The sequence below is a fragment of the Daphnia carinata genome, chromosome 9 (assembly GCF_022539665.2).
Source record: "Daphnia carinata strain CSIRO-1 chromosome 9, CSIRO_AGI_Dcar_HiC_V3, whole genome shotgun sequence".
Taxonomy (NCBI): Eukaryota; Metazoa; Arthropoda; class Branchiopoda; order Diplostraca; family Daphniidae; genus Daphnia; species Daphnia carinata.
This window is the reverse complement of record NC_081339.1, coordinates 6,736,153-6,756,596: the sequence shown is the minus strand read 5'-3', so window position 1 is coordinate 6,756,596 and position 20,444 is coordinate 6,736,153. Positions and strand designations below refer to the sequence as shown.

The window sequence follows — 20,444 nt, the reverse complement described above, 5'->3', positions numbered from 1 at the left end:
ATATCATTTACTCGTTTAATTGTCGATTCATATTTTTTTTTATGTATTTAAGAGGGCTTCATCTTCGCCGTCGGAGCTACAAGGATTGTCGCCCAATATTGCCAAGTATTTAATTATAAATTTTAAGTTTTATACCCACTAACTTATTTTGTTTTTTATGTATTTAGGAGGGTGCAATCATCGCCGAAGACGATCACTGGCCAACGTGGTTCGCCGTAGAAGTCACCAGTATCGTCGGCTAAAATCGTCAAGTATTTAATTCAAAGTTTTATGTTTTACACCTTGATCTTATTTTGTTTTATGTATTTAAGGTGGGCCGCACCATCATCGAAGAGGATGCCGGACATTGAGGGTCGTTGCTGGAGGAACGACATTGTCCGCAATGGAGGTTTTAGGTAATTTCTTTACATGTTTATTTGTCTAACCATTTTTTAAAAAATGTATTTAGGAGGGTTCCGTCGTCGCCGAAGAGGACTACTGAATGTCGTGGATCGTCGTTGGAGCAACGGGAATCTCCGCCCATCCCCGAGCTACACGCCCATTAGGTCGATGGAGGAAAAAAGATGGTACGGTTGAGTATTGCCTATTGGCATTTTTCTACTTTATTCCGCGTTATTCGTGTATGGTAGAAACTGTTGCTCTTGTCATTTATTCCTTCCCGTTATTTTCCCTTAAACATTACGGCGTACGGTTTAACTTTCACCGAGGACGCAAATTCACTACACCTATAGACCACGGTTCGTTCACGGTTTGTTTGCGTTTTTGCACGGTTTGTTTGCGTTTTTACACGGTTTGGGATTAGTGGATCGGGTAATGTAGTTCTTCTTTCATTGGTTTTATGCCAAGTATTTAGTTGGTGCAGGTTTACTAACACTTGCTACTTCTAAAATAAAAAGTAAAACAAATTAAATATATTTTATGTCTGCATGCTCTTTTTTGAGTATGGTTTCGTGACCACTGTAATACAGGAATAAATTAATAATCGCGTGCGGTCTGGTTGCTAACCCCGATTTGACAACCCGATAAAAACGTGATGGGGCAGTAACCCTTCTAACCTGCCCCATAGACAAGAATAAATAATTCGCTGAACAACAAACCGGTTCGAGCGAAACGGGTTTGTTGGGCTCATTGGCCCTACAGTTTTTCTCAACGGATTTGGAGGTATTGCAACGCTGTCTTTTTTGAGTTTTCGTCTATATGCAAGATATATCCTACAAACTGACAAGAATAACAAAGTTGTTCAATTAACTGGAAATGTGTATGTGGGAAAGTGAGACATGTCGTCGTGACTTAAAAATTAATGCTCAGCGAAAAAAGATATTAGGAGCAAATTATGAGGAATTGAAATTTATAAAATATTTCTTACCGATTGGGTTTTATTTAATAAACCACCCCACGGAAAATAATAAAAATAATTGATGTAAAATATAAAGCACTTCTAATGAATGGGTACTTGATTAAAAAGTCGTTTTTGGGTGTTGTACGAAAAACCATAGTAATTAAATGTTACTTCGGTTATGGTATAACAGTTATTAGTTGAATCAATTCAGTATTTGATAATCAAACTTATTTTTAAAAAAGATTTATGTTATTAAAAATAAATGTATTCAAATTTGGCAAAAAAGAGTAAATTAAAAACAGTTACCTGCTCGATAAATTATGAAGAATAATAAAATTGTAACAGTGTTAAACATGTTTGCACACGGCCACACGCACCTGTTAAGTTAATAAGTATAAATGATATGTATTTGTCAGATTCATGTAGACGAAGCTCAAAGCAAACAAAAATTGTAACAGACTAATATTTAAATGATGCGGCCGGCATCGTCAAAAAGCAAGTTGTAAAAAGCAACTCTAACATTCCTTTGTGGACTAATAGTGAAATTCATGAAAAACTGAGTGGGATAAACTTGTAAATTTCATTGTATTTATTCACTTTGTTGTTTTCGTCGTTAAGTTTAATGATATAATTTGTTTTAGTATTTACCTTGTACACGATTTTGATAAGTGTAAGTATTGTATGTACTTATTTAATACCGTTTATATTGTGATCCAATATTGTATAGATTTGAAGAACCGAATTATGTTTAATTCATTAATTTTCTTTATTTTCAATAACTGAAACATTGACACGATCATATTACATTGACACATTTTATTTCAACTGAAACACAGATACAATTAACACTACACATAAACACACATATACACTCGTTGAACTTTCAGCAACTATGGGGTATCGAACCCTGATCTTCGGAGTCGGTTGCCGATGCTCATCCCTTGAGCTACAGTCACTTACATATCATTGTTTTATACATTGAATCAACGCACGAACATATTGTATAGTTAATACTTTAATCTTGCTATACTATTTCAGTCTGACCAAAAATTGTACATGTATCATAGTACATCTGTAGAGGGTCCAGCTATGGTGTGAGACGACAGAGGTTCAAATCCAATGGGTGCTACTAATGTCAAACACGTTGGAATTTGAAAATAACATACATATATTTTTACTGTTACTCATTTTTTTGAAAATGTGTAAAAGATGACGGTTCGCTATAACAATAGATAGTTTGACCATACAATTCACAAGTTGTATAGGTTGTGTGTAGAGAGTCCGGCTACGGTGTTAGAAGACCGGGTTTCAAATCTCACACACTGCTTAAAATAAGTGCACTTCATACAGTTCTATTAAAAATTTATTTTCATTGAAATTGTGCAATAGATTGTCTAAAGATTACTTGCAAAAATGGTTATCAGTGATATGTAACTAATGGCTCAATGGTAGAGCACCGGCTTCGTAAGTCGATTGTAGAGGTATCGATCACCGATAGAGTTCAGACATATAAATCTGTTTCAAATGAACAAAATATTCCATGTATTATCATCAAAAGTTTCTAATATTGCAAATGCTATGCAACACTCCCAATAGTAGAAACCAAGATACTAACTAAAATTCTAAATATATGAATGTAAATATTCGATATGGTTTATAAATCTGTATATCGATTTGTTTGAAAAACAAATAAATAATAATTACAATAAATATAATATATATTCATTTATTATCATCTGTGATGGCTACGGTTAATATCAAATGTATATTATAAAGTTTCTGTATACTCAATAAAGAGTAACATATATTTATTGGAATTTTTTTTTTTTTTGAGATTAAGTTTTTGTAAAATATCCGTTCACGTGCTTCGCACGAAGTTACCCAACTAGAGCGGCCACGTGGAATCGTGACACCTGGGAAGGTAGGAAGCCTGTGGAAGCGGAGACCTAACTGAGAATCGAACCCAGGAACCTTCGAGTTGGGGAGCGGACGCTTTGCGTTTCTGGCATCTGCCCCCCTATATCCCCCCATTGGGATAAGGTTTTCTATTGACTTGCGCGCACTGTTACGTAACGCAAGTGTTAAAGACTTAAACTTTCCTGAAGCGTCACAAGTATCTCAATGGTAGAGCATCGACATAGTTATATGGGATTTGAACCCACGCAATTCAGCTATGTCCATTGTGCAGAAAGGAAAATTTTTAATAGTTTTTGCAATTAGATTGCTGCATATATATTGCAATATCATGGCTTCTACATTTGGGATTGTTGCATACCTTTTACAATTTTAGAAACCTTTGATGATACTATATCGTATATATTGTTTTTGAATCATTCATTTTATGGTTGAACTCTTTTGGGGACCGATCCCTAATCACTTGGCTTACGAAGCCGATGCTCTACCATTGAGCTATGAGTTACATTACATTGACAACCATTTTTGCAAGTGATCTTTAGACAACCTATTACGCATTCAATAAATGTAATATAATAAACATAAATGTATGGATTTCATGCTTGCAGAAAGCTTTACCAATCCGTAAGATTTGAACCACATTCTTTTGATACCGGAGCTGGACTCTCTACACATAAGCTACAACACTTGTAAATTCTATGGTCAGACTAACAAATGGTACAGCGACCCGTCATCTTTTACACGTTTTCAGAAATATGAGTAACAGTAAAATATGTGATAGAATATTTAAAGCTTTTTATACTTTTATTCCCTACTGGGTTTGAACCTCTGTCTTCCGACATCATAGCCGGATCCTCTACAAATATGCCATGATACATAAACAATAACAGGTCAGACTGACCAATAGTATAGCAAGATTATAATATTAACTAGACAATATGTTCGTGCGTTGACTCAAGGTATAATACATTTGTTTGTAAGTGACTATAGCTCAATGGTTGAGCATCGGCAAGATACGCCGAAAATTAGGGTTCGATACTCCATAGTTACTACATATTCAACAGGTGTATGTGTGTGTTTGTGTGTAGTGTTAATTGTGTCTGTGTTTCAGTTGTAATAAAATGAGTATATGTCAAATGATTGTCAATGTTTCCCAGTTATTAAAAATAAAGAAAGCAAATTAAACGTAAGTCGTTTCTTCTAATCTACATGGTGGTAAATCACAATATAAACGGTATTAAATAAATACATACATTTCTTTCGCTCATCATAATCGTGAACAAAATAATTACTAATACAAATATTAATATCATTACATTTAACGAAAAAACCAACAAAATGAACAAGGACAATGAAATTTACAAGTTTTTGCCACTCAGTTTTTTTCACAAATTTCACTGTTAGTCTACAAAGGAATGTTAGAGTTGCTTTTCACAATTTCCTTTTTAATGATGTCGCCCCCATCATTTAAATATTAGTCTGTTAAATTTGTTTTTGTTTTGAACTGCGGCTACATGTATTTGTCAAACACATCATTTATATTTGTTTGCTTAGGTGTATGTGCAGCTATGTTTGACTCTGTTACAATTTTATTATTTTTCATAATTTATCGAGCAGGTAACTGCCTGCTTTTAATTTACATAAATTTCTTTTAAACAAGTTTGATTATTAAATAGTGAACTGATTCAACTGCTGACTATTATATCAATTACTATTATTATATCACAAGTAAAGTAACATTTAGTTGCCATATTTTTTCTTACAACACCCATAAACGACTTTTTAACCAATTACCCGATCATTAAAAGTGCTTTATATTTTACATCAATTATTCATATTATTATGCGGTATTATTTCCTTTTCCGTGGGGTGGTGTATTAAATAAAACCCAATCGGTAAAAAATTTTATGAATTGCAATTCCTCATAATTTGCTAATAATATCTTTTTTCGCTGAGTGTTAATTTTTAATCCACGACGTCATATCTCACTTTCCTACATACTCATCTCCAGTTAATTCAACAACTTTGTTATTCTAGTCAGTTTGTAGGGGAAAAAAACAAACGTATCTTGCATGTAGACGAAAACTCAAAAAAGACAGCGTTGCAATACCTCCAAATCCGTTGAGAAAAACTGTAGGGCCAATGAGCCCAACAAACCCGTTTCGCTCGAACCGGTTTGTTGTTCAGCGAATTATTTATTCTTGTCTATGGGGCAGGTTAGAAGGGTTACTGCCCCATCACGTTTTTATCGGGTTGTCAAATCGGGGTTAGCAACCAGACCGCACGCGATTATTAATTTATTCCTGTATTACAGTGGTCACGAAACCATACTCAAAAAAGAGCATGCAGACATAAAATATATTTAATTTGTTTTACTTTTTATTTTAGAAGTAGCAAGTGTTAGTAAACCTGCACCAACTAAATACTTGGCATGAAACCAATGAAAGAAGAACTACATTACCCGATCCACTAATCCCAAACCGTGTAAAAAACGCAAACAAACCGTGCAAAAACGCAAACAAACCGTGAACGAACCGTGGTCTATAGGTGTAGTGAATTTGCGTCCTCGGTGAAAGTTAAACCGTACGCCGTAATGTTTAAGGGAAAATAACGGGAAGGAATAAATGACAAGAGCAACAGTTTCTACCATACACGAATAACGCGGAATAAAGTAGAAAAATGCCAATAGGCAATACTCAACCGTACCATCTTTTTTCCTCCATCGACCTAATGGGCGTGTAGCTCGGGGATGGGCGGAGATTCCCGTTGCTCCAACGACGATCCACGACATTCAGTAGTCCTCTTCGGCGACGACGGAACCCTCCTAAATACATTTTTTAAAAATGGTTAGACAAATAAACATGTAAAGAAATTACCTAAAACCTCCATTGCGGACAATGTCGTTCCTCCAGCAACGACCCTCAATGTCCGGCATCCTCTTCGATGATGGTGCGGCCCACCTTAAATACATAAAACAAAATAAGATCAAGGTGTAAAACATAAGACTTTGAATTAAATACTTGACGATTTTAGCCGACGATACTGGTGACTTCTACGGCGAACCACGTTGGCCAGTGATCGTCTTCGGCGATGATTGCGCCCTCCTAAATACATAAAAAACAAAATAAGTTAGTGGGTATAAAACTTAAAATTTATAATTAAATACTTGGCAATATTGGGCGACAATCCTTGTAGCTCCGACGGCGAAGATGAAGCCCTCTTAAATACATTAAAAAAAATATGAATCGACAATTAAACGAGTAAATGATATACCTGAAACATCCACGGCGTCGATATCGGTACTCCAGCGCCCTCTTCGGTGATGGTGAGGCCCTCTTAGATACAGAGAAAAGAACACGATTAAATACTTAGACTTACTTTTAAAAAACCCTCAATACCTATGCCGACAATCTCGTTGCTACAGCGGCGATCCTCGACGCCCAGCATCCTCTTCGATGGTGGTCCTGCCCTCCTAAATACATCAAAAAAAAAAAAAAAAACATAATTCATAACCTAATACTTTCAACTAAATACTTGACAATTTTGGGCGACGATTCCTGGTGGTTCCGACAGCGAACCTTGTTGTCTAGTGACCCACCTCGGTGGTGATCTAACCATCCTACATACATAAATGAACACGATTAAACACTGAAAATTGTTAAAGTGATACCTGGCAATCCTTGGCGACTGCAGCGGCGACCCCCAACGTCCTGTAGTCCTCCTCGGTGGTGTTGCCTTCCCCCTATACACAGATTAATATATTAAACATGGTGAGGCACTTAAATTTCTTAAATACTTTGGAATTTTGGGCGAAGATCCTGGCGATAACGCTCGTTGACCAACGGTCCTCTTCGGTGGAGATGTAGCCTTCCTAGATACATAAATTATTAAAACAAACCGAAAAAACATGTTGAGATACTAAATTTTTGAATATATACCTCAAAATCCTGGGTGATATTCCAGTGGCTGCAACGGCGACTCTGGTTGTCCAGTGTCCTCTTCAGCCCCAGAGATCAGGATTACCCGCCTGATTGTACAGAAACGAGAAAAAACCAATTTTTTTTTTGAATATTTGAACAGCAATAAGTTTCATCTTAATTCTAACAGGATGAGGTACACAAATTACAGTTACATTGAATAAAAATTTCCTGGAAAAAGAAATTGGTAATTAATCGTTAGTTAATGATCAGGAGGTTGTTTGAATTAATAGTGGCATAAAACAGTGAAAGAAAATGGCTGAGATAGTGTTGTGCAAAGGTAACGAATTGAGGTGGACTACGCTTACGCCTTACTTAAAGTGGCCTTACTCTTAACTCTAGACCTACTTATCCTTAACTTAATCTACGTTTACCTATTTCATCTAGACTTATCGTACTACCCAACTAATAAAACCCTGTGCTGGTGTAGTGCGTTATTTGTGCGTAATTGATTAATCTACTAATTGCGAAAGCTGGGTGCATGTGCGAACATTCTAAGAATAATTAGATGAGGAGTGCAAGCAACAAATCTACACTAGTGCACCGCGTGCAGGTGAAAGAGCTACTGAGCTGCTTGATTCTTTTTTTTCTTCCTCTCCCCCCTCCTTTTTGTGAATGCCCGAGGTTCTTCATCTGTTTTAGGGCCTTGGTAACAAAAAAAAAATTAAAGTAACGTAGGATAAATCGATGGGGAATGGCTATAACCTCGGGCTCACCTGAAAATAAAAATTTGCCCTTCAACCTATCGACCTTCAGAATTAGGTCCCTCTACCCTACACTCTACTTCCGAGAAAGCAATAATGTGACACGTGTCTGCGAGTATTTAAGGCGTCATCTAGACGCTGGGTAATCACATTCGTACATAGTCTTGCCTCTACAAAAGTACCTCAACTATAACACCATGGTCGATCGATTCGCGTGTCAGGTAAATTGAATTTATGCTAAATAGCTTCTGTGTCTTCTTTAGTTGTAGAAAGTATGAGCATATCAACTTCGATTAAATTAGTTCTAAGTCTATGTTAGCCAACTAAATCATAATTAAATCAAACTCTTACCAATAGTATTCCATTTCTTTAGGAAACGACCATTTTCCAGTCCGTGTGTGAGAGGGTGCTGAAGTGTTTACTCGGACCGTTTTTCAAACTGCATTATATGAGAAATTGAAAATAGTTGTAGAAGTTGAAAAATTTATAGTACCTAACTTTATGTTCCTTGTGACTTCTAGATTTCTTCACTTTTGGTATTTATCATGTTACCATGTAAAAAATTTCACATTACTAACCTGTTATTAAATGGAAGTAAAATTATTAAGCATTGAATATTTTATCAATACAGTTGAAATATGTATGTGAGACTTGTACCTGCAAAATACCATTAAAAAACAAATACTGCAATTACTTGATTATTTACCTGTTCTGACTTGGAATAACTATTAACTTATTTATCTGTATGTCATTATATCTATCTCTATCTATATGCTAATCCAACCTTTTCACTGAATGACAATCAATAATTTACAAAATTTTGCCATGGGTGCATAATAAGTTATACAAAATTTTGTTATTCTCGTCAGTTGGTACAAAAACAAAATTATCCTACCATAATAATATAACTCCTTTTTCAATCTTTAAATTAATCTATATGATTTATATAACTAAATAAGTCTATAATCTCACAGAAACGTTGAAACGTCCAGCCAATCATGTCTTACTGTTACAATTCATATCTCTCCTGTTCCAGCTCCATTCGGCGGCTAAACAGACAAAAATTATACAATAAAAATGGTATGATATTGTATAAATATAATAAACAGGCTAAAAATAGATAAATGGGCTAGAAAATGGTTTTTACACACCTGTTATAAATATAATAAATTATATAATAAAAATTGCCATTTCTTCCAATTCCAAGGTATTTTCTTACCGTATTATAGTTTACAATGTGTTTGTGATTCTTGTCAGCCTGTACTAACACATGATACTTCGAACAGCATTACTCCCGGACCAGCCATACAAAGTGTCATGTCAATTGAGTAATCTAGATAAGTGATAGTTTATACAGAAATGTATACAAAACATACAATTACCATGACTTCTTTTGTTTGGAATTGAAAGGCTACTCAACTGCTAGCTATCAAAGTCACAGTGTTGGTTGCAAAGTTATTATCCCAGGAAGAATCTACGGATAAAAACCTGACGCAACGTCTGTGTCCACAGAGGGATGTTTCATCGTCCAGCCAGCCAGATGTTGTGACACTAAAATTCCAATCTGTTCTGTTCCAGCTTCATTCAGCGGCTAAAATGAAAAAAATTAAAGCAATAAAAATGGAAAGGTATTGTATAAAGGAATTGTGTTTCATGACCTGCAACCACCAGTCTTTACATGTCTGTACAGCTACCTAAAAACAAATAAAAACCTCACTTGAAAATGACATTGTAAAGTTTTAACAAAACGCAAAAACGCAAAACAAAAGGGTTACCGACCTAGTTTCCATACAATGATGAGGCAAAAAAGAGATGAAATGATACGTGTGTTTCAGCTATTCGCCTCGACTTCAACAGGAGTAACAATGAAAGATACTTCAGCATTTTCGCGAATCGAGTTTCGTCTAGCAGACGATTTTGGAAGGCAATGAAAGTCTGGGAAATAACGTCAGTGATTCTGACACCCAACACCATTGCTAATAGCTTCGCATGACGATACAAAAATCAGTCCTTCACCCACACTTTCAACTCAACTTAATGCAAGACCATCATTTTAATCTATTTACAATTGCAATATTAAATTACTTAAATTAATTGTAAATTCTTCACCTTCTACCACTTTTATGGGAGTCGAACATCATGTCTTCGACATGATGATCCGATGCTCTACCTCAACTAGCAGTCCTTAGTTTTTTGGGGACTACTTCTCGACTTAGAAAAATTTACTGAAAGATATTTTCTTCTTATCTAAATGTATATGACAAAGAAATCATGAACCATGTGGCCTATTTGTCTATGCCTCTCAAAGGGAATGTTTTGATATATAAAGAAATACAATCCAGAGGTATTTTCCTCGGATTCGAACCTCAGACTTTTAACTTCTCGGGCAAAACGTTTTACTATTGCGGCATTTGTTACAATACATATCACATCATATTTCCATATCATTTAAAGGAATTAACGACATTAACGCGAAATATTCCTTCTTCCGATAGTTGTCAATTTAGATACGATATTTTCTATTACAAAGTTATTAAATACAAGAACTTCAGTGGATGTGTGCTTAACCAGCACTCATTATTATTATTTATTATTAACACTCATGAATTAAATAGTGCATTAAATTAAAATTATTAAATTGCATGCAATTAACTAGTACAGCGCGAGTCATATGCGCACAGAATTTAACCGTAAACGAAAAGATCCAGAATCTTAATAATGACGACGAACAAATGTGCCTTTATGCAAAATTTCAATGTAAGATAATTCATATACGTAATATATACTGTATATTGTCACGGCCATGGATCTTTACCAAGATAGAGACGTCGTGCTTCAGATTAAAAGATAATGTGTATTTCACCACAAGGTTCCATAACACAACTGCAAAACTAACTGCTCTAACCAATTAATCAAAAAGCCCCCACAGGTGTGCCAAGTCGCCCCTTTTATATCCGGCGACGAGGGTGGTGCTCCAAAGGACGGCCATAACTGGGGCGGGATTTCCATCCTAGCGCTGTTGTCGCTACCGCGGTGACGAATCGAATATTTCCGACGCGACATCCCCCTCCTTAAGTCGCGACTCGTCCCGATCGCGCTCGTGTGCCAGGAAAATAGAAGTCTAAAATCTAATATTTGTGTTACGGGGTAGAGGGATTACAGGGTTAGAGGAATTACACGACATTGACTTCATTTATAGGGGGGAATAAAGTAAATAAAAGCATTTCTCATGAATAAAAGTTGGGGCCGCCGCCGACCCATCTAGCGCTCGTAGCCTCAATACTCACCGGCCGACCAAGAGATGGCGTGGCCAGTTAGTGTCCTTTTCCAACCACGCTATTCAGTCTCTTCTCATGTCCTCACGTTCTCGCCGGCTTCCATCACGTCCGTTTGGTCCCCTTTCGTCCTCTCTTCCTTCCCGATCGGGTGTTGGTGATCGTGGTCTCGTATTACCCGAGTTGGTCTCGCAAAAACGAGCAATATGACCGGAGCGTCCACATCGGTAGCAGATTGGTTTTCCGTCTACTGTTCGAGAAGTATTCTCCCCTCCCAGGCATAATTGTTTAGTCCCTCGTTCCAGCTCTTCTATCCGAGCTGCCATATCGCGTATTAAATTTTTTAACTCGTCATGCGACCCTGGGCGCGTGCTGTCTCGCTTTGCGTCGGACTCGTAGGCTTCTTGTTTCAACGGAGTTCGCCTTTCTTCGTAGTCAGCATACGTGACTCGCTTGGCTGGAATAGGTTCCTTCGCTTGTCCCATAAAATTAACTACCTGATGCGGCTTCTCTGAATCCTCATATGCCCTAGTATAAATTTTTAATGCTCTAAAAAATTCATCTGTCGTCCGGGGCTGTTTAATTGTCATTTCTCGCTTCAAAGGCTGATTAAGCCCACGCAAAAGATAATCTATTTTCTTCGCTTCAGACATCATAGGGTTCAGCCTACGGCACTGATTGAGCACGTCATAGAAATATCCTACGACCGTTTCCGAAGCCTCCTGCTTCCGATTACGTAGCCTAGCTTTATGATAGCGGTCGAAATCCTCCGAGCGAAATGTTTCTAAAAATCGCGTTCGTAGGCCCCTTATCCCGGTTTCGGCCTCCCTCCCAGGCGCGGCTTCACGCGGAGCAACATCGTCCCAGACCACCTGTCCTATTTGACAAGCTAGCCAATCCTTTGCTGTGCCTTCTACGAATAATCCAAAGTATTCCGCTTTCTCAGCGGGACCCCATCCATTAAAATTGGCGGTCCTCTCGAAACGTTCTATCCATTCAGCGGCGTCATCGTCTGGTCCTCCGCGGAAAACTGGTACTTCACGATACTGCGATGGATGAGCCGGTGCACGCTGAGCGGCTCCTCCTGCCTGTGCAGGTACACGGGCGGGAGGTCCATCATTTCCTCTAAATTCCGCACGTTGGGCCATTTCAAGCGTTGGTGCTATAACGAGCGGTAAAGCTCCAGAAAAATCGTCTAACCCCTTATCTCTTCCTTCCCTTGCGCACTCGTTAAAAGGTTCCTTGCTTTTCGGCTATCTTCCGTTGCTCCCTCGGATCAATACACGTTTGTTCTCCTACACCACTATCTCTCGATCTTGCTTCCTGATCAAACTTCCGATACCTACAAGAGGAATTTGTCCTCGCGTTCGACTTTCCGATCGGGTTCAGTGATACGATTCCTCTTCTCGGAAAGGTATGGCCGATCGCTTTGGCAGTCTGTGCCCCTACTTCTGAGGAACTTGTCCTCGCGTTCGACTTTCCGATCGGGTTCAGTGATACGATTCCTCTTCGCGGAAAGGTATGGCCGATCGCTTTGGCAGTCTGTGCCCCTACTTCTGAGGAACTTGTCCTCGCGTTCGACTTTCCGATCGGGTTCAGTGATACGATTCCTCTTCTCGGAAAGGTATGGCCGATCGCTTTGGCAGTCCGTGCCCCTACTTCTGTAACTCTCTTTAGAGATTCCGCCTGACTTCCGTCAAGACCAACGTTGCGCTGTCCTTCCTCGCTTATCGGGGACGCGGCTAACCCTCGTAAACGCCTGCTCTGCCTAGGCGGATCCGTACTCATCCACCGAGCTACGTCTCTCTCTCCCACCCAATGGTAGGCCTGTCGGGCTTTCACTACGCGCTTTCCACAACTTACTCGGACGGGTCTCAACCTAACAGCGAATCAAGGAAATCGGCCAGGTCTGTGGTCCTGTACCACGGCAATTTAAGGCACTTTCTAGCCGGCCGGTCACACTTCCCAAGGACCCCTAAACAGCACCTGCCTCCAAGTCCCTTATTCAAAAACTTCCCAAGACCCGTGCGAAAAGAACAACAATTGCGCTTACCTTACTCAGCCTAACAGGTGGTACCCTGCATCTCCACCATGTCACGGCCATGGATCTTTACCAAGATAGAGACGTCGTGCTTCAGATTAAAAGATAATGTGTATTTCACCACAAGGTTCCATAACACAACTGCAAAACTAACTGCTCTAACCAATTAATCAAAAAGCCCCCACAGGTGTGCCAAGTCGCCCCTTTTATATCCGGCGACGAGGGTGGTGCTCCAAAGGACGGCCATAACTGGGGCGGGATTTCCATCCTAGCGCTGTTGTCGCTACCGCGGTGACGAATCGAATATTTCCGACGCGACAATATACATATTCACTTCTTTCAGTAAAATTGGATACTGATCTGCTTTACATATCAGAATCAGAATGCCATATAAAGAACCAACATTAAATTGTCATTTATGTACCGGTATTCTTGGTTGGCATTACAATTTCCTGCGATTTAAAAGACAAAACTGAGGTGAGGAGTTCCATGTACAGCCATGTTTGAGACAGCGTTGCAAAACATCTAATCAGCTGAGGAAAACTACTACCAGGGTCAGACCCGATAGAGCGACCCGCTTTTTTGTTCAGCGGGTTGTTCATTCCGTTTATGGGGCAAGTTTGAAGTTATCAGGTTGATAAATCGGGTTAGCAACCCGATCGCACGCGATAAATTGTTTTTTTATTCATATCTTTTCAAATTACTAGTCCATACTCAAAAGAAAACAGAATTCATAGACCAAATCAATTTAATTTGCCTCACTATCATTTTAAAAGCAATTTGTGTTAGTAAACCTACACCAACTAAATACTTAGCATAAAACCAATGTAAACAGAGCTACATTACTTGATGCACTAATCCCAAACCGGTGCAAAAAAGCAAACAAACCGTGAATGAACCATGGGGGACAGGTGTAGTGAATTTGAGTGCTCAGTGAACTGTGAAATCATAAGCCGTAATGCTTAAGGGAAAATAACGGAAAGGAACAAAGAATGAAGGGAACACATTTGTTAAAACACACGAAACATAATACGGAATAAAGTAAGCGAATGCCGATTAGGCAATACTCAACCGTACCATCCTTTTGTTTTCCATTGACCTAATGGGCGTGAATCTCGGTGTTGGACGACGATTCCCGTTGCTACATTGAAGATCCACGACGTCCAGTGGTCCTCATCAGCGATGATGGAGTCCTCCTAAATACATAATAAAAAAAACATGGTTATACATTTATACGTGTAAACAAATACCTCAAACATTCAACGCGACGATCTCGTTCCTCCAGCGGCGATCCTCGTTGCTCCATTATTCACTTCGATGTCTTAGTAACGTAAAGTCATTCTTCCGACAAGAAGAATGCTTTACAGTGTGAGGCCCTCCTAAATACATAAAAAAAATAAAATCACGGTGTAAAACATAAAAATTTCAATCAAATACTCAACAATTTTGGGCGACAATATTGGTACCTCTGACGACGTACCTCGTTGTCCAATGATCCTGTTCGGCGATGACGAAGCCCTCCTAAGACAAAAAAAACATGGTTAGAGAATTAAATGTGTAAAAGATATACCTGAAACCCGATCTCGACACTCCAGCATCCTCTTCGATGGTGCGTGAAGCCCTCCTAAATACATAAAAACAAAATAAAATCAGTGTTGAACTTAAAACTTTTAATTAAATACTTGACAATTTTGGGCGACGACCCTGGTGGCTCCGACGGCGAACCTCGTTGTCCTGTGGTCCTCTTCGGCGAAGACGGAGCCCTCGTAAATGTATTATTAAAAAACACGATTTGACAGGTAAACGTGTAAAAGATATACTTGAAACATCAATGGCAACGATGGCGATGCTCCAGCGTCCTCTTCGGTGGTAGTAAGGCCCTCTTAGGTACATAAAAAAAAACATGATTAAACACTTAAGCGTATTTTTTAAAATCCTTCTATACCCGTGTCAGCAATTTAGTTCCTGCAGCGGCGATCTCAATGTCCAGCGTCCTCTTCGATGGTGGTGAGGCCCTCCTAAATACATAAAAACAAATAAAATCTAGTTCAAAATCTAAGACTTCTAATTAAATACTTGACAATTTTCGGCGACGATTCCTGGTGGCTCCGACAGCGAACCTCGAAGTCTATTGGCCCATCTCGGTGGTGATGTGGAGCACCCTAAATACATAAAACAAACACGATTAACCACTTAAAATTGATGAAGTAATACCTGGCAATCCTTGGCGACTTCGGCGGCGATCCCCGACGTACACTAAACCTCCTCGGTAGGTATGCCAGCCCTCCTATACACAGATTAATACATAGAACGTGGTAAGACACTAATTTTTTTTTTATATACCTTGCAATTTTGGACTAGGCTCCTGGCGATGACCCTCGTTGTCCAACAGTCCTCTTCGGTGGTGAATGTGGCCCTCCTATATACATATTAAAAAAAAAAACGATTAGACATTAAATTTGTAAATATATACCTCAGAATTCTGGACGGTATTCCAATGGCTGCGACGGCGATCCTCGTTTTCCAGTGTCCTCTTCGACCCCAGAGATTGCCCTCCTGATTGTACAGGAGCGAAAAATTGTTTTTTAAATATTTGAACAGCAACAAGTTTCGTCTTAATTCTAAGAAGCATCAGGTACACAAATCACAGTTACATAGCAAAAAAAATTCCTGAAAAAAGAAATTGGTTATTAATCGTTAATTAATGATCAGGAGGTTGTTTGGATTGGCGGTTCATGTGTAAATTGTGTGAACAAGTCGAAACGTACAATTGTTAGTAGAAAAATGGTTAGCGAACGACGACTACTGTAAATAATTGCATAAAAAAGGGAAAGAAAATGGCTGAGATAGTGTTGTGCAAAAGTGGACTACGCTTACGCCTTACTTAAAATAGCTTTAATCTTAACTTTAGACCTACTTATCCTTAACTTAATCTACGTTTTCTATTCTAGCTAGACTTATCTTACCACCCAACAAAATGCGGCTTGACATGTGCAACTAAACAACACCAGTGCAGAGGCAAAACCCAGTGCTTTTTGAAGTGCGTAATTGGTGTGGACCACGTGTGGAAATAGTGTGAATCACTACACCAGAATTAAGAGCGAGGGATCTACACTAGTGCATGTCGTGCAGGTGAATGGGCTACTGAGAAAATGCAAAACGGGGTTTTGATTTTTTGTTTTTCAATTGCCTAAGGTTATTCACTTCTTCTAGGTCATTGCATCTATTGGGTTAAATGAGGGGGAATGGACATATACTCGAGCTCCATATGCAAATAAAAACTTTTTCCTTTGACTGCTGTTGACCTTCGGAATTTTGTTTCTCTACCCTACACTTTTCTTCCGACAAAGTCAAGATGTGACACGCGTCTGTGAGTATTTAATGCCGTGGTCAAATCGAAAATTTCACAGTTGCGCAAGGATCTTCCACTGGACCTGTCCTACCTTCCTAATATCTGGTAAATAGATACGTTTGGTTTTCTTCTGTACTGTTTTATCGCGTAACTACACGTGATTGTCTACTTTATAAAAATTTGAGGTAGCTGTTATATATGTAATCCATTTTTTTTTCCAAGTGTGATGTGACGATCTGGTCTGTGATGCTAACTGAATGGAGAGCTTACATTAAGCGCGACAATGATAATTACTAGGTAACGTATAATTATTATAACTTGTATAACCGTAGTTATATTATTATAACATTGCTTTTAATATGTACCTATAGATGCGTTCCCAGCAGCGAGACCTGCTACATGTTACCGCTGTGCAAACGCATGAACGGTCGTTATTTTTCTGAATGCTGATAGCACTGAATTTCTCTTCATCCTTAGTAATAGAAATATACATACGACTTATTAGATGCTCGACCCGATGACTGCTAAATTTTTGTTCTTCATGCCTGGTATGTCGCTGTTGGTGTCCAAACTGGCTGATGGGACGGCTATGAACACCAATATAAAACCCTTTTCTATTGAAAAGGGGAAAAATTAACAGGCAACATTCAGAAAAAGTAAAATTGGTAACATGTTTACCTGAATATTGGTAATAGATAAAAAACTTGCATCAGTTTTCAACGTCCACTTTTGTTGTGACTTGTTTGTATGATATTACACTATGCAACAATTTTGTTTGTCTACTGAGGCTAGGAAAAAGGAGATATTTCTCAACAGCTTTTGAATTTCAATTATTTGAAATGGGAAAAGAATATTATTACAAATATGGACTTTACAGCTAGATAATATTATTTTGCAACAACAAACAAAAAAACTGCTGCATTTACTTAAGACCTTTTCACGTTTTAAACGTCTTGGTCAAAAGTAAATTTCAAAATTGGCAAAATTCAGTGATGGAAATTGACAGAAAAGATACGTCGGTTTGCATTTCAACTAAAAATACCATCACTAATTGTTAGATAAATTATATATGATGCAACAAAAGAATGCGCCAAATAATTCCTTAAGTATTCTAACCTTCAATTATGCGTCTGGCAAAAACGATCATTTTTCGGTTGTTATCTCTTTCCAACTGTCAGTATGCATTTAACATTTTCAATCCAAAAGGCACCATATGCTGCCAAATAACCTAAAACATTCAGACAAATAGCTAAATAACGCTGAATTTTGTTTAACAATAATAACAATTAGTTCGACTGCATGTTACAGTTGAGTAACACATTTCAGCCGGGTTATAATTGTCGATCAATTTTTTCTCCAGAGAAGTCAAGTAAATGGTGATGAAGCGTGAGAAAAGTTTCTTGGGGCGCTAATCGATAACATTTGTAAATAGATCGTATGTACCTACAGATATATAGCTTTATTTACCGTTACTACCTAGTTATCAAGTCCACTCAAACATCATGCCATCAAATACACGCGAACGATAAAATTACGCGATAAACGTAACATCCAACAACCAACATAGGGGTTGGGGGTCCTATATAAGCGGTATTTAGGCCTAATATTAAAACAGGAACTACCCGAAATATTTGAAAAATGTACAACATAGCTCGTATTTTTTGTACTTTGTTTCCAATAGGAATGCTGGTGTTGGCTTGGTCAACTTGCTCCACAGCTGCTGCCCTAAGTTTGGAGGATCGATTTCAACAGCTTCAAGAAAATAACGTAAGAAATTGTTTGTTCCATTTTGATGTCCTATGTGCACTTTAAGACAGATTCATTTGCAACAGTCCAACTTCGCAACTTCACGCAATATCAAATCTCATTTCTTTTAGAATGAAATCATGGAATCACTGATAAATAAAATAAACGTATTGAATGAAAAAGTCACAGGCTTGGAAGCCCAACTACAACAGGTAAGCCTTTCACAACGAAACCATTCCAAATTATCTAAGGACGGCCCCCCTTACCATCGGCCTGTAGAATCCACACATCCCTGATGCAACCAGGTCCTTCGATACTAGTCCCACTGGCTTCGACGACTCTAAACACCAACTGCGATCCATCAACGGAATGCCATCATCATGTGGAGACCTACAGATGCTAGGCCACACTTTAAATGGACTTTATTCAATTAGAGGACTTCGGGAAGTTGAAACGGTCTACTGTGACTTCAACAAGCCACTAAATGATCCAGGTAATTATTTCATTTCGCTAATTTAAACAGAGGGAGAAAAATTATTTCAAATTTTACTACACAAATTTCAGGTTTCCAGACGAGGATTGGCTATCAAAATATTAAGACAAGACCAGTATACTTTAACGTAAGGAAAACCAAAAAATTTTCGACAGAGAACACCCCAATTCCGTTTGATCGCGCAATCCTTAACGATGGAGGAGCCATGAATTTAGAAACTGGGATATTCACAGCACCAGTTGCAGGAATTTACTTTTTTTCTTTTACGGGACTCGTGCAATTTGAGGTGACTTCAGCTGGAAGTCTAAGTGCACTATGGATAATGCTTTACAGAAATAATCAGCTAGTAGCACGCAGCCAGATAAACGAAGTCAACCCCGTTACAAACCCTAATTATCTAAGTCCAATAACCTTTCAATCAACTCTGAAGTTGAACGCCACAGATGAAGTCTGGGTGGAGATTAAAAGGGATATTGTATTTGGCGTTTTATTCGACGACGGTGATACCTATTGCACGAACTTTAACGGGTGGCTTTTAGAGGAAGAAATTTAAAACAACAGTAACTTTATCCACACCCAATTCGGCAGCAAATAATAAGCACTTAAAATAAAGGCTACTAACGAACACAGTACTTCCTTTAGTCCACCATCCCCCCCATCCAGTTAGACATTTCGCTTCGGGCAAAGGTGTAGGTTAGACGAAAAGAGGTGGAAGTAAATAGCCTTCAAGTTTTTTTTTCTTCCAAACACAAAAGAAATGCCGATCATATATCTATTCACAATAAGTTTTTAAAACACTGTCACGAAAATTGGAAGAAAGGGGAAAACAAATATCCTAGTTTGAAAAATACAAGAGCGTAACCTGAGGTTTGATAACCATCTGAGTGATGACTAACAATGTGTGAAATTAGATTTCATGAGACTTCAAAATAAAGATTGTCATTACGTACTACAGAACTGAAAGGAAAAGGTTTCTAGTATATACGAACTGGATTTGAAGAAAAAACCTGTTCTCGTCGGTGCAAGCATATGCAATGAACCCCCTTGGTTCAAATATTTTGGTGCAATACGTGATTTGACCACTTAAAACATTTATCGCAAAAATTTAGGGTCGAATTGTAATAAAGAATTCCTCGCAATAAAATAAGAAAAATTTTAAAAAATCTAGTACTGAGTAGGGGAAGCAAATGCCATTGCCAAATGCAATTAAGGTATTGTTCGTGCAATTATAATTACTTTCAAAAACACTTGCCACAATGAAAGAAAAATATGACTAAAAAAACCAACTGCAACTAAGTCTGAGTGCAGTGAAACACAGTACTTTCATGATTACCACTATACAAGTGCAAGCAGTTAGGTTTGGCAATGACGGCCGAACCTTACCACCACTTAGGCAGTACGGCAACTTATGTGCAATCCCCAAATGTACGATTTATCTGCAGAAAACCACGATCGTTTTTGCCCGAAGAAAAAAATAAGAGAGAAGTCTGGTATGTTAATAAGCGAGCTATAAGCTCTACACGTGTAAACCTGTCCATGAACGGGAAAACCGTCTATTACGAAATGGACAAGTTTATCGGGAAATAACAAATATTTGCTAACC

General features: G+C 38.3%; 1 protein-coding gene and 3 long non-coding RNA genes across 5 annotated transcripts in view; 3 read left to right on the top strand and 1 right to left on the bottom strand.

The window, feature by feature from the left end:
• The window catches only part of LOC130698162 (EMILIN-1-like), a gene marked incomplete at its 5' end in the record, with an annotated part of 50,318 nt that extends 30,924 nt beyond the window's left edge, over positions 1–19,394 (top strand). Inside the window, 2 exons of the mRNA XM_059496986.1 lie at positions 18,628–18,841; positions 18,913–19,394. Coding sequence (XP_059352969.1) covers positions 18,628–18,841; positions 18,913–19,394 — 696 coding nt within the window. The remainder of the gene's footprint in view (positions 1–18,627; positions 18,842–18,912) is intronic.
• On the top strand, positions 191–1,441 carry LOC130697899 (uncharacterized). Its single transcript, XR_009421780.1, has 3 exons — positions 191–251; positions 312–395; positions 449–1,441. It is a non-coding gene; the product is annotated as an uncharacterized LOC130697899 (long non-coding RNA).
• On the bottom strand, positions 5,360–9,604 carry LOC130697902 (uncharacterized). Of its 2 annotated transcripts, none has more exons than XR_009003061.2 (10): positions 9,317–9,604; positions 8,433–9,267; positions 8,286–8,373; positions 7,192–7,280; positions 7,050–7,124; positions 6,652–6,995; positions 6,420–6,588; positions 6,274–6,357; positions 6,130–6,213; positions 5,360–6,077 (listed from the first exon to the last, which is right to left on the bottom strand). It is a non-coding gene; the product is annotated as an uncharacterized LOC130697902 (long non-coding RNA). The 2 variants fall into 2 exon arrangements; XR_009003063.2 differs by having other exon boundaries at positions 9,355–9,604.
• On the top strand, positions 16,666–17,263 carry LOC130697903 (uncharacterized). Its single transcript, XR_009003065.1, has 3 exons — positions 16,666–16,707; positions 16,825–16,899; positions 16,974–17,263. It is a non-coding gene; the product is annotated as an uncharacterized LOC130697903 (long non-coding RNA).
• Positions 19,395–20,444: the final 1,050 nt, after the last annotated feature.